At 36.2% G+C, this 15,137-nt stretch overlaps 1 protein-coding gene across 2 annotated transcripts in view; it reads right to left on the bottom strand.

Moving 5' to 3' along the window:
* The window catches only part of FAM189A2 (family with sequence similarity 189 member A2), a 69,021-nt gene that overhangs the window by 40,529 nt on the left and 13,355 nt on the right, over positions 1 to 15,137 (bottom strand). For both annotated transcript variants that reach the window (XM_031943546.1, XM_031943551.1), the window contains exon 2: positions 10,241 to 10,297. In XM_031943546.1, coding sequence (XP_031799406.1) covers positions 10,241 to 10,297 — 57 coding nt within the window. The remainder of the gene's footprint in view (positions 1 to 10,240; positions 10,298 to 15,137) is intronic.

Raw genomic sequence — 15,137 nt, 5'->3', positions numbered from 1 at the left:
CTTATCTTTTACCATGAGACACAGGAATGTGTCTCAGCAGCACAACTGGGCCTGGAACCCCCAATCTGCGGTTTGCTCAGTCTTCCTGAATTCAAAACCGAATTCTACAAATAGTCAGAAAGGTAAAAATCTCTTACAGAGATTCTTATAGAGGCTCCAGTTTGAGGAACCCCCACAATGTTTTTGCAGACAAGGGGTGTTTTGTACTTGAGAGGTTAATCCTAGTCCAGAGTTCTGTCAAGTTGTATCAAGAAGACTGTTCTGTCCCAAGTTTTCTTGGTTTTTTTTCACCAGTCTACGTTCACCTTGAAGCACAAATTTGTTCTATTTGTGGGGAAAATCGGGAGAGCTTGAAATTTACCAACCTATTCCATCATCTTCCCAGAATCCTTCCCTATAAAGTGTTTTAAGTTTTGCAAAGCAACTTCCTCTCAACAATCCAGTTATATATAATGCAAGATTCATTATCCTTATTTCTTAAATAATTTGCTTGCCTATGACCACATAGTTAATAAGTAGTGTAATGCCCGTTTCCCTGCCTTAGTTTCCCTGAATTATGCTATGCTCTGAATAAAATTATGGCCTTCCTGACCATTTGGGTTGAGAGAATTAAAATCTCAAAGCTCTGACCACTTTATATTCCACACACATATAAAACTCCAGGTGGCTTATCTCAAATGCCTGCTGGGATTTGCCCCTCCTACTCCTTTCTCCTGCCCTAGACCTCCTTATCTTGACCCCCATCCTCTCTGGAATAAAGTTATGATCCTTTCCTGGATCAGTGTTCTCCCCCCCCCCCCACCTTTGTTTTCCCTTATAGTTGGAGCCTTATAAAAGGTCTGTGCTTAATTGCTAGGGGGTTGGACATTTTTTGGACAAAAGTTCAGCTAGCCCCAAATTCTCCACTATTAAAATATTAAAAACTAATCTGTCTTGCCTCAATTTCTCCAGCATTACATTGCATGACATCCCAGTGAAATGAGATCTGAGAGCAAGATCAGACATTAGAGAATAGCAGGCCTCTGTGGGAGGCCTTGAGCTGGCTGGAACTGGACTCTTTTAGGGAAGTAGGCCCTTGGTTTCTTCCAGAACCCCACAGAGAGACCGGTTCCAGTCACAGCAAGAACCCACCACTGACACCTCTATTTTGGCTGCAGTGGAGAACTGGTTTAAAATCCTCTGGAAGTGAATTTTCTGTTCTGTTTGGGTGCTAGCACTTTGAATCCCCAGATATACCATGAGGCACTATTTGATCTGGGTGACTTTATACACAATTCTGGGTGCTTTTTTAAGCACTATTTGATCTGGGTGCCTTTGGGCACAACTCTGGGTCCTTTTCAAGCACTATTCTGGGTGCCTTTGGACAACAAATCTGGGTGCTACTTAGCATAAATTTGGGTGTTTATTGGCATACTAAGTGCCATCTGATACATTTAGTTTTGAATATTTTTTTTAGAGACAAGAGAGTACATCGGGACACTTCTCTAATCTCAATTTGGGGTTTGGTTTACCCTTGAAAGAAAAATAAGGGATAACTGACACTCCTAAGATATCAGGAATTCACCCCATTTTTGTAAGCCTGTCTGTCAATTCGGCCACAATTCTGCTTCAAAGGCAGGAATTCTACTTGATTACCTTCTTAATCATTTTTCTGCAACATTCAAATATCATGATTATGGAATATCGTGGAGAAAGAATAAACTAAAAATGTTTTGCCAGAATGAGTGGCCTTTCTTTGGGGTGGGATGGCCACCAGAAGGCATATATGATAGAGACATAGTACAGGCAGTATACTATAATGTCCGGGCCAGCTCCCTGGAGGGCCTCAGGATCAGTCAGAGTTAGGATCAATCAAAATCCTTGGTCTTTAGGGGGAAAAGTGAAGGAGGCAAGCAAGCTGCCAGGTAGCTTGCCAAAGACGTATCCTGGACTCTGGAGTCTGGAGTCTCCAGCCTCTCTCCTCCTCATCCTGCCAAGTGCCCCAGACTTCTCTCCTTCAGCCCTCCAATCCTTACCTATGATTACCTCACCACCAAACATTCAGCAAGCACCAATCATGAGGAGAGCCATCATATTACCATATCATTTAAGTATATGCTTATAGAACCATTATCTCACATCTGAATAGATAATTAGCCTTATGTGCTCTGCTGTCTGATTCAAGCACATCTTTTCAGAGTTTCAGCCCCCTACAATGCACAAATTGTCACTGGTAAATCTGGCCATCCAGATCAGTATCCCTATATTGACGTCTCGCTGCAAATTGTTTCTTACCCCTCCTTCCTGGCTGAGGGTTGCAACCATGAAAAATGGTATTCACATTTAGGTCACCTATTCACATTTAGGTCACCCACTCTGCTGGGACAGAGAAGGAAGGTCATAAATTACCGGGCACTCAAGCAAAACCAGAAAAAAAAATCTTACAAGGACTCTTCTGAAGATCCCCTAGATAATCTCCCTCCCCCTCCATATCTGGGTTCGGGCCTATATCCACCCTTGCCTGGACTCTCCCCATCCTCATTCGAATTGCCACCTGAAAAACTCAAGCATCCTGAGACTCGCCCTTCTGCACCAACCCTTTTGTCAGCTTCTCTTTTGCTCTTTTCCCCCTCTCCTCCCTCTTCTCCTCTTCCTCCCTGCAATCCCCACTCACAGGAGCTTCATAGCTCCAGAACAGAAATACTGGTACCAGCTCCATTGCTCCCTGCCTCCCCTATTCTATTCATCTTCCACTGTCTCCCTTTCCACCTTCATCTTCACCACCTCCTCTCTAGCCCTCTTGTACTCAAAGCAGAGTCCCATATAAAGGTTTGGGACCTGTCCATCCACCCACCCCCAATCCACCCCTGCCCTCCACCCCTATCCCCTCCCTCCCTGCCCCCAAGTCCTCCCAAAGTCAGTTTTGCCACTAAGGGAAATGGTAGGATTGGAGAAAGTGCTCTTTCTGGTTTATGTCCCCTTTTCTACAAGTAATATATATAACTAAAAAGGCCAAAATTCACCTTTTTTAACAAGTCTGTGGCTTGATTTACTTCCTTGAATCTGTTTTTCATACCTACCTACCCACATGGGATGACTGTCAGCAACTTCTCACCACCCTTTTCACTAATCAGGAGAGGGATAGGATTCAACTTGAGGTCTAAGAAGGCTGTTCTTGGACCTGGAGGGAAATCAGTATAAGAGTACCATATTCAGGCAGAAGCTAGTTTTCCCTCTAAAAGGTCTGACTGGAACCCCAACTCCCACCACAGGATTGTCTCCTTATTATAAGATTCCTTCTCCAAGGTCTTAAAGCTGCATCCCAAAGCAATAAATATTGCTTCTTGGATAAGGTACACAATCTTCAAAATGGCATTTAAGATCCTAAATGATATGCCTTATATCAAATTTCTAATTTATTTCATATTACTCTGGTTAATAAAGCTTGATAGCATGCATGAAAAGTCTAATCAAGTGTTTCTTTCATACTAATTAATTATATATGTAAGTTGGTTATATATAAGTTGATATATGCAAGTTGGTTATATGCCTGTTCCTTGTGTTACATTCTATTCCATAAATGCTGTCTATACAATCAAATTGACTTGTATAGAATATTCTGTTTTCTCCCTCCATGTTTTTTAAATCACCTGTAAGAGATCTGTGAAATCTATAATGTACTCTTTCCTTAACAATTAAAAAAAAAAAGATATGCATATATGTGTATGGAAAAAGTGAAGAACTTACAGATCAAACACATATTGATCAGAGACTGTTAGCTAAATTAATTGAAGCCTTAAAGGCCTCAATTTTGGCTTCTCCAGAAGCATGTGATTTTAGATAAGGCCTGGACTATATTCCATTGTTGAAAGAAGGATACTGCTTAGAAAGCTATACATCGCCTTATCTACTACATTCCACTGACCAAATAGGGGAATAGAGACTTATGTGACCAATCACACCATATAGAGGATGGGATTTGGGAGTTCTTTGTCTGAAATGTTAAAAGCTGTGAGCATTTTCAAGGGAGTGGCTCTCTCCTGCTGTGAAATTTGGCTCACAGACCAGGATGGGGTCCGCTTCTCGAGATTCTAATAAATAATTCTGCTTTTTATAAGTGATCTCTAAGTAGTCAATTTGGGTAGGTGTCTTCATCCCAAGCAATTTAACACAGCTAATTCAGCGTGCACCAAGAAACATAAGGCTTTGTACCATGTTCTGTGAAATAGGAAAATGAGAATAGGTGATTATGTATATAGTCCAATTCAACTGGAATGCTGGGTAAGAGAAGAGGAGTGGTATGAAATATTGGTGTAAAGATAAGCCAGAGTCATATTATAGCAGTCCTCAAATTTCCAAATCAGGAATTTACAATTTATCAGGCAAGCAGTGAGAGCCAAGAATAGCAATCCATTATCACAGCAATCCATGATTTGGGCAACAATTTATAGGCTAGATTGAAAAAATGGATAGACTAAAGACAGGAAAACCAGTTACAAGGTTATTGTTGTTTAGTCATTTCAGTTATCCCTGAACATTTAAGGTTTTCTTGGCAAAGATACTGAAATGGTTTGCCATTTTCTTCTCCAGATCACTGTACAGGTGAGAAAACTAAGGCACACAGGATTTTAAAGTTGCTCAGGGTCACAAAGCAGGGTCTGAGACCAAATTTAAACTCAGGTCTTCCTGACTCCAGGTCCAGCACTCTATCTGCTGGGAGACTACCAGTTCTAGAAAACTTTTACAATAATCTAGATAAGAAGAAGGGGTTGGTCACAAAGAGTCAGACAAAACTAAAATGACTGAACAACACTTAAGAAAGGTCCTGAAAAAAAGATCCTGTAAAGAATAAACCCTGTGGGAAGCATGAGGGGGAAAAAAGGATAAAGATTGACACCATTTGGCTACTGAATGGATGTATGAGATGAAGAAGAAAGGTATGAAGCTTAGGCACTGCATGAAGAAACCCCAATAAATGGCTTTGGGGAGGCTCTAATTCAGATTTCAAACACTAATAGGGAGAATAAACACGTCACTTAAAACCCTAAAACCCCATGTTTTCTCTTAATATGCCAGGCATATAACATAATTGAAAAAGGAAATAAGATTTACTTGGACAGGATTTATAATGTATAATTATTTGTGTGAACCTGCTCATCTGTAGAAATCTTATTGCCATGTATAATGATCTCCAGGTTCTGCTCATTTCACTTAGCATGAGTTCATGCAAATCTCTCTAGGCCTCTCTAAAATCATCCTGCTGATCATTTCTTATACAAAATAATATTCCATAAAATTCAAACACTATATTTCAATATTGAAGTGTGTGAGAGTCATGGTACATAACTTAAAAAAGAGTTCAAAGAGATTCTCTTCAAGTCACAAAAACATTTATTTATGCCACAGCTGACAGTCTAAGCTCTGAAAGGATCTAACAATTAGAAATAGTTTAGGGACAGCTTAATATAAAAATTAAAAATTTGGGGCTCAATTAGCAGGCTAACAGCCTACAAAGTTGTAAAGTGTGAATAAGATAAGAAAGGAGCCACGATGTCTTTTGCAAGGTCAATCAGATAGGATAGAGTTTTTGCAGAGGACAAAAAAAGAAGCAAAGAGGTTTTATCACTCCACATTCCTTAGCTAAATAAGCAGTTTTGAGTAGATCCTGCATTCTGATCCATCAATAGGAATGTGCCTCTCAAGGTGACACAATTCCCTCGTTTGTAAAACAAAAGGATTAGAATCAATAATCACTAAATGATCTTCCAACTAGGTAGAAATGGATAAAGTATTAAAGATGGTGTTAGGAAGGTATAAGTTCAAATTCTAATTTAGATATTTACTGGTTTTATTATTCTTGGCAAGTCACTTATCTATACTTAGCCTTAGTTTCCAAATGCTAAAGAGGATGATAATGACAATCCTAATGATAATTCTAAAGTTCTAATTTCTAAGAGCCCTTATTTTGTTTAGACATTTTAATAGGGTAAAATAAGAATAACCTCCAGAAATAACTCATAAAATTTTTGAAGAAAAAACTGCAGAGTATCTGGTCTCAATGAATAAAAATATCCTAGAATGCTCCCCCTAAAAATACACACATATTTATATCAAATACCTTTCTTTAAAATTTAACTTAAATCCAAATGGAACCAAATATATTCTTATAAATATTTTGGTTTTATACATAATACATGAAAGGTTTAATCTGTAATGAAGAATAGTTTACTGTGAATTTCTTATCCTTGAAGTTTTCAAATAAACTTGAATTTGATGACCCTCCTTAGTTCACACACAGTGAGAAGTCTGGGGTAATCACTGAAACAATGATAAAAGAAAGAGCAGGAATATAAGTGTTCTTTATAAATTATATTACTTTAATTACTTTATTTAAAGTAATTATTTATAGTTCTTTATTTATATTATATTGTAATACTCTACCAAGAACTGCCCCCAAAAAGATCCTTTAGAAGGGGAATTGGGATATGGATGTGGAGAGCAATCTGACAACTGTGAATTAACTTAGGGATGAACACAAAGTTCTACAAAACTGAAGCAAGTGTTGGAAGACAAACCTAAAAGAACAAACTCACAAATAAAATCTATTATTAGCTGCCTAGAGACCCAAATAGTAAAAAACAAACAAACAAAAAAGATAAAATAGGCAATGTATTTTCTCTCCCCAAAATCATCAGGGAATTTTTTCTTTAAAATACTACATGTAACAAAATTTTGCTAAATTGTTTTTGAGGTACATGGCCAAAATTACTTATCATAATAATAATAATGAAAACACTGATAGAGGGCTTTGGGGTTTGCAAAATGCTTTTAAAATATCCCATTTTATTTTCTTAACCTGAAAAATAGGTGCTGTTATTATCCACTTTGGCAGATAAAGAAACTGATATGGGCAGAAGTGACTTGCTCAGTGAAATGAGTACAACTCATATAGCTAGCAAAAGTCTGAGATTAGATTTGAACTCAAGGTCATCTTAACTTCAGGTCCAGTGCTCTATCCACTTTGCTATCTAGCTCCCTTCTAAAATCAGAAAGAACATGTCTAATATTCATTACACATACATTACTCATCTCACTACAAAATTATAAGGATTTAAGATCAGGTAGCACATTTTATTCACTTTCGCACTGACACAGCACCTGGCATAGTGCTTTTCGTGTTGAAGGCAATAGATCAAATATTTAATGAATCAGTTTAATGAATCAATATTGCACAGTATGCTCCCACTCTTTAAAATGGTAACTACCTATTTCTGGTATACTTAGATTCTATTTAGATCCATGATCCCATTAACCTGTTCCCTCCTCCACTGGAACAGATTATAACCTTTTCACATATTCTTTTCTTGTATTATTTTTCTGTCTTTCTGTAAATCAGAGGGGAGTTAGGTGGCACAGTAGCTACCAGAATTCCCAGATTCTGGAATGAGAAAGACTCATCCTCCTGAGTTTAAATCTAGCTTCAGACATTTACTAGCTATATGATACTAGCCAAGTCACTTAAACCCTATTTGACTCAGTTCCTCTTCTATAAAATAAGCTGAAAAGGAAAATGGCAAACTCCAGTATCTTTTGCCAAGAAATCCCTAAATGAGATCATGAAAAATTGGACATGACTGAAACAACTGAACAACATCTAAAAATCATCCCTTCCTTTGCGTTCTTTTAACATTTCCAAGAATTTAATAGTACCAGTGACTGGAACATGGAACTTGTTCCAAGACACTCTATTCAGAAACCCACTTTTTCCCCAGTATGGGTTTCTGGCCTAACACCCTGCACCAATGCCACTTCAGTGATTTCCTAGGATCCAGAAAAATTGAATTTAGCTCAGGCACTAGAATCCCAAGTCATAGTTCACTTCTAAGTATATTAGCTATCTATATGTTCTTTCCTATTTTCACTAAACGAATGGCCTTAAATATATCTTTTATGATACTTTTCTGTGTAAATCACACCTGTCACATAATTTTTTTTTCTATTATCTTTGGGACAACCCACATTTTTGATTCTTCTAAAATTGATGTGGTGTTAGTGGTAGAGAATTGGGGTGTGAAAATCCCCTCTGGTTGATGCAGGTCCAATGTGAAAGAATTCACAAACCCAATATCTGAATATGGCAAGAAAAGGGATTTTTATTGGCACTGAGAAGCCAGCTTTGCTAGGAAGACAGGCTTCTTAGTGACAAAAGATCCTATCGGGGAAAATGGCAATGGTTAACATTGAGAAAAGGGCATCGTCACAGCAGTCAAGAGTCCTGGCAGGCAGCTATGCCAAGAAGAGAGCTTTTTGGCAAAGCATAATCCGACTTCGGACTTCTATAGAGATTTGGGATTCAAAATTGTGTTTTTATAAGAAGTCTGAGGCTGGGGCTTCTATTCAATGCCCCCAGGCCTCGATTTCCAATTGAAAAGAGTACTTATCTTGGAGTTTCAAGCCACTCAACAGGAATATCAGGCCCAGATCTCCAATTGAATGGGCCCACTTAAGTTCGAGCTACTGGGAGTGGTCCTGGGCTAAACTTCAACTCAATAGAGGGTGCAGCAGCTAATCCCTGCCAAGATTTCCAACAGAATGAAACCACTTAACTACCCTGAAGGGTGGGTCTCTGTCAGAGGAGAGTTTCAGAGTTCATCCCCATTGTTTCCCCACAAAAGTCAAGGGGGGATAGTTTCAGGGTTCGCCCCCGTCAAAATCATGGCACTCCAAAATTTACAGCCATAATCTGTCACCCAAAGATATTATTGTTCAAAAAGTAATTTTTGAATCAATGAACCTTTTAAGATTATTGAAGAACCTGTATTAATTCCCAAATATAATCCATTTTGATCTCTTTTTATTGATTTTGGATCCAGATCATTGTACAGCAACAGCACCTGATCAGATTGTACATGCTAACTCCAATTGCATGTTTTCATTAAAGCAATATGCATTTTTCATCCAATTTGTTTTTCCAAAACAAGTAGTTAAACCAAGCTCTTTCAAATGACAGTGGATTTCATGGGGGAGGGAGGAAGAGGAATCTGTAGTGGGGCTAGAGGCAGAGTTTGTGAATATTAACTTCAACATATATTAATTAAAAGAATAAGATCACCTCTAGTGCACTAACCTAGAATCTCTAAAGAGGATTCACAGAAGATCATAAATAAAAACTATATGAATGAAAAAGGGAAGAAAAAGTACCCACACCCATGACATAAGTCTCTATAAATTATGTACCACATACAACTAACTGGGAGTAAGAGTACCTAAAAAGTAGAATGAGATCTTTGGAAGAATTAAAACTAACAATATATGGCACTAGTTATGCAAGAATAAATAAAACCAGTGCTGACAAATGCTGTAACCTGTTTAATTGCTATTGTTTTTTAAGCCAAAAGAAAAAAAAAAAAAAAAGGAATGTTTGACATAACTAATCCTATTTTCATGAATAAGTAAGACTACATTATTTTGGCATCGTTAGCACTAACAAGGTCCTGGGTGTGGTTAACAGAGAAAGCAGGAAGTACTGATAAGACTACTTCCTGAGGCAAGTAGGAAAAGGGCACTGATGAGGATCAGCTATAACCTGTGGAGGTCTTGGGTAATCCCACCTCACTTCATCTAATCAGAAAGTCATTATAATGTCAAATCCTGCTCTCTGCAGGTTAAATTTACCCTATAAATCTGTCATGGCCCACTCCATCTTTGTTGAATCTTTTTTGATTTAGTCCACCGGCATTCTGCTTCAGAATATCTTTCTTCCCACATCTCCCCATGCTTCTTGGAGTCTTTCTCTTTGTTATAGTTATCTAACTCTTTGGATGCTAAATGCCTTTTAGGATTTAGCTGCCAGTCAATGATATATTCCCACCTCATGGAGTACTACTTTTCTCTTTATTAATTGTGAGTTCCACTAGGGACCTTGTCTTTTCCAGTACTAATTGCTAACCCCTTTCCTTGCTAACTATATGTTATCCCAAATCAATTTCATATTTACTCCTCCTGGTATTTATCTTATCTCTTTATTTTGTCTGTAACTTCTCATAAATAAAGTAACCATTTGGTAAGGAGAAAACCCTTGTGAGTTCTTCAGATGTGAATCCTACCAAACCCCATCATTTGATGCCAACTTAATCTCATCAGCACCACTCATTTTCTGAGAAGAAAATTTAACTTTTTTGATGTTCACTTTATATCAGAACTGACTTCTTTTTAACAGTACATTTTAACCCTGTTAACAGTTTTTTAAATCACAACATACCAAAAGTATCATTGGTCTTTTCCACGTTGTTAGTCCTATGATTCCAGAAAGGATCACCTGCAAAAGTAAACATGGATATGAATTTTTCTTTCAACAAAACAATCCCTATAATCTCTGAGATGTATTGAAAGAGATTGTAAATCTTAAAATTTCTCTAATAAAAAAAGTGTTGACACTGCTGCTCATTACAAAAAATCTGAGCCTTAGAAGACACTATCTTGACAATGTAAAGTATGCTATTTCACAAAATGCTATCTCCATTCCTCCACAATAGCCTTGTTAATTGGGTGTCTTTCCTTTTAAGCTAAACAGAACTACACAGATAGAAATAGTTTCATTCTTCTCAAAAGATTTTTATTATAAAAGTCTTTAGCAAAGATATCATAAGCTCATCGATTTAGACATGGGTAGAGGCTCTCTATTTTAGCTCTCTCTTTTTACAGATCAGAAAATTGAGGCTGAGAGAGGTTATAACTTGGCCAGAATTATAAAAGTAGTATGTATGGGTTGGACCCAAGTGTTTTTGATACTAAATCCATCACTCCCATTTTTCCACACTGCCTCTTAGGAAGGGGAACAGTGGGAACAGAACGAAGCAGAGTTAAATGGAAATGATTTTATACTGTATTCTTTGGGGAAAAAATTCAATATTTCCATTAAGAAGAATCTAATTAGAAAGTCACAGTATTATTTCAATAACACACAAGCTCAAAACTCAGCAAAAGAAGTCAGAGAATTTTTTTTTCTAAAACCTCAAACTAGAATCCATCTTGTGGATATTATAATTCTAAGTAGATGGCCAATGAATCATAATGGAAATAGTTATTCTGCCCCTTGGTTACATTCCAGTCACTGTTCTAAACCCATTACCATTGTACAATGAAGTTTGGGCCACTTGTAGTAGGTTTTTTTAATTCACATATGCTTTTTCTTGTCAAATCCAACAGTAATTTACTATTACCATTTACTAATAATAAACTTTTTATGTTTTTTTTTTCCCTAGAAAAGTTAAATATTCAAAAAGTCAAAAACTATACTATACACCTTTACAGATTAGGAATAAATTTTACCACAACATTAAATGGGACTTGACTAGACAAAGAACTCTGAAGAATAAAATGCCAGAGCCATAAGCATATAAGATACCAAAAAAGAAAGAAAAGAGAGGAGACAGAGCTTTTTTTTTTTTAAGAGCTTACAAGTTTTTATAAAACATAAGTTTTAAGAAACTTGTATGCATATTCCATGAATTTATTAACCAGCTTAAATTTTTAAACAACATATAGAAACTAGGACAAGTTAATAGAGAATGAAGACAAAAGTATAATGTGGCCTTGTAAGAAGTGTTAGGAATGCCAAAACTCAAGACAAACAGAATTGGTGATGAATGCTAAAGACAACAAAAAAGGATTTGCTAGGGTTTTTTTTTTCAGTCATTTTGGGGATTAAAGGAATATCAAAAAAGGAACTAGACCTATAATCCAATTAAATGAAACAATGATAATGTACCATGGAAAAAAGCCATACCCATTCAATCCTAATTTTGCTTCTCTTTTTACCAGGGAGAATTCGCTTCATAAAAAGAACAGAACAAAAAAAAATACACACTGACTAAAAGCATACACATGAAATCACTAAAAAGACCAATTCTAAATAACTAAAAAAATCAAGGATGGTCACAGATAATGAAACGTTAGCTTCCACTTCATAGAAAAATGAGGAACAAGTAGAAAATGATCAATCTCTTATTTTTATAAATTTGAAATTGAAAAAAATCATTTCTTTATATATTTGAGAAATGAGGCCTTTATCAGAGAAACTTGCTTTGAAAATGTTTTCATTGCTAAGCGTATTTCCTCTCATTCTATTTCCCTCTTTTTTAAATTCTATTCACTCTTTCCTTTCAACATATCAAAAATGTTTTGTTTCTGACTACCTCCCCAAATCCATCTTCCCTTTTGTCATCATTTATTCCCTTTCCCATCTATACTTTCCTGTACAGTAAGATAGATTTTTATGTCCAAAATGTGTGTATATTATTAATGAGGGACCACTAGGACAGTATGTTATATACATTGTCAGATAAGGTACTTGCGTTGTTATTTTTGCCTAAATGATTTTAATTGTAATAATGAAAGGTTAATCTGAGGAGGAGAAGGGTCAATTTTTTTTCCCCTTTTCCAAACATAGTAATGGCATTAATACAAAAGTATCAATAAAAAACATTTTTTTCTTTTTTTCCCCACCTTGAGGGGATTGAGGTTAAGTGATTTGCCCAGAGTCATCCAAGTAGTAACTGTTAAGTGTCTGAAGCCACATTTGAACTCAGGTCCTCCTAACTTCAATTTTTTTTTTTTTTAATTTAATAGCCTTTTATTTACAGGATATATACATGGGTAACTTTACAGCATTAACAATTGCCAAACCTCTTGTTCCAATGTCGCCCTCCTAACTTCAAGTTGATACTCTGTGCCACTTAGCTCTCCCCAAAGTATTTTAAAATAAAATGTCCCTCACTCAAAAATAATAAAATATAGCACAAAACACACAAGACAAATTTAAGCTTGATGTCAAGAAAAATTTCCCAACAATTAGAGTTGCCAAGACAGTGGGTTCTCTATCATTTGGGAGCAAAGGCACAAACATTTTGGGAAATGTTGCAAAAGGGACTTCCTTTGTGGACAGAGTGAACTAGCAGACATATTCTCTGCAAAAGGGAGAGAACATAAACCCATCTTAATATTGACAGCCAAAAACAATCTGGAAAGAAAAAATTTCTCTGTATCATCATCTATTGAAACAAAAATATATTATGATTTAAAGAGTACATGGTACCTTGGAGCTTTAAATATTTCAAAAAGCAATTTACCTTTCCCAAAAAAATGTATAACACATTGTGAACACTCATTTATTATTTGGTTATGATTTCTCCACTTTGCAGTTTACCCATAATAAAATTTAAATTCAACTGGCATCATATTTCTATACAAGTTAGTCAAGTGGGGAGCAGTGGGCTAGAGCAGTAGGTCTAGAGTCAGGAAGACCTAAATTCAAATTCCACCTTAGATACTAGCTAGCTGTGTAATCCTCAGCAGATCTCTTTAACTGTTGTCTACCTTAGCTTCTTTTTCTGTAAGATGGAGGTAATACTAGGATCACTTCCAGATATGAAAAATACTGAAAACTTATGTTTCTTTTTTTTTCATTATTATTATAGCTTTTTATTTACAAAACATATTTATGGGCAATTTTTCAACACTGACCCCTTCAAGACCTTTTGTTCCAAATTTTCCCCTCCTTCCCCCTCTCCCCTCCCCAGATTGCAGGTAGTCCAATACATGTTAAATATGTTAAAGTAGATGTTAAATCATATATATATATATACATACATACACACACATATTTACACAGTTATCTTGCAGCACAAGAAAAATCAGATCTAGAAAGAAAAAAAAAAAAAAAACCTGAGAAGGAAAAGAAAAATGCAAGCAAACAATAACAGAAAGAGTGAAAATGCTATGTTCTGGTCCACACTCAGTTTCTCCAGTCCTCTTCTTGTGTGTAGATGGCTTTCTTCATTACTGAACAATTGGGACTGATCTGAATCAATTCATTGTTGAAGAGAGCCATGTCCATCAGAACTGATCATCGTGTAGTCTTGTTGTTTCCATGTATAATGATCTGGTTCTGCTCGTTTCACTTAGCATCAGTTCAGGTAAGTCTCTCCAGGCCTCTCTGAAATCATTTTGTTGGTCATTTCTTATAGAAAAATAATATTCCATAACATTCATATACCATAATTTATTTAGCCATTCTCCAATTGATGGGCATCCATTCAGTTCCCAGTTTCTAGCCACTACAAAATGGGATATAATCCCAGTAGTAACACTGCTAGGTCAAAGGGTAGGCACAATTTGATAATTTTTTGAGCACAGTTCCAAACTGCCCTTCAGAATGGTTGGATCTGTTCACGGTTCTACTAACAATGTATTAGTGTCCCAGTTTTCCAACATCCCCTCCAACATTAGTCCTTATCTTTTCCTGTCATTTTAGTCAATCTGAGTGGTATGTAGTAGTATCTTAGGGTTGTCTTAATTTGCATTTCTCTGATCAATAGTGATTTGGAGTACCTTTTCATATGGCTAGAAATAATTTCAATTTCTTCATCTGAAAATTGTCTGTTCATAACCTTTGACCATTTATTAATTGGAGAATGGCTTGATTTCTTACAAATTTGACTCAATTCTCTATTTTAGAAATGAGGCCTTTATCTGAACATTTGAATGTAAAAATGTTTTCCCATATTGTTGCTTCCCTTCTAATCTTGTCTACATTAGCTTTTGTTAGTAATATATAAAAATGCTGAAGATTTATGTGGATTTATTTTGTATTCTGCAATTTTGCTAAAGGTGTGAATTATTTCTAATAGCTTTTTAGTTGATTCTCTGGGGTTCTCTAAGTATACCATCATATCTACAAAGAGTGATAGATAATTTGGTTTCCAAATTACCTACTCCAATTCCTTTAATCTCTTTCTCATCTCTTATTGCCAAAGCTAGCATTTCTAATACAATATTGGATAGTAATGGTGATAGTGGGCAATCTTGTTTCATTCCTGATCTTATTGGGAGTGGTTCCAGTTTATCCCCATTACATATGATGCTTTCTGATGGTTTTAAATAGATACTCCTGACTATTTTAAGGACAAGTCCATTTATTCCTCTACTCTCAAGTGTTTTTAATAGGAATGGATGTTGGATTTTATCAAATGCTTTTTCTGCATCTACTGAGATGATCATATGGTTTTTGTTAATTTGGTTCTTAAAATAGTCAATTATGCTAATAATTTTCCTAATATTGAACCAGCCCTGCATTCCTGGTATAAATCCTACTTGGT

Source organism: Sarcophilus harrisii, chromosome 1 (genome assembly GCF_902635505.1).
Source record: "Sarcophilus harrisii chromosome 1, mSarHar1.11, whole genome shotgun sequence".
NCBI classification, from domain to species: domain Eukaryota; kingdom Metazoa; phylum Chordata; class Mammalia; order Dasyuromorphia; family Dasyuridae; genus Sarcophilus; species Sarcophilus harrisii.
Note: the sequence above shows the minus strand (reverse complement) of the source record. Positions and strands in the feature narration are given on the sequence as shown.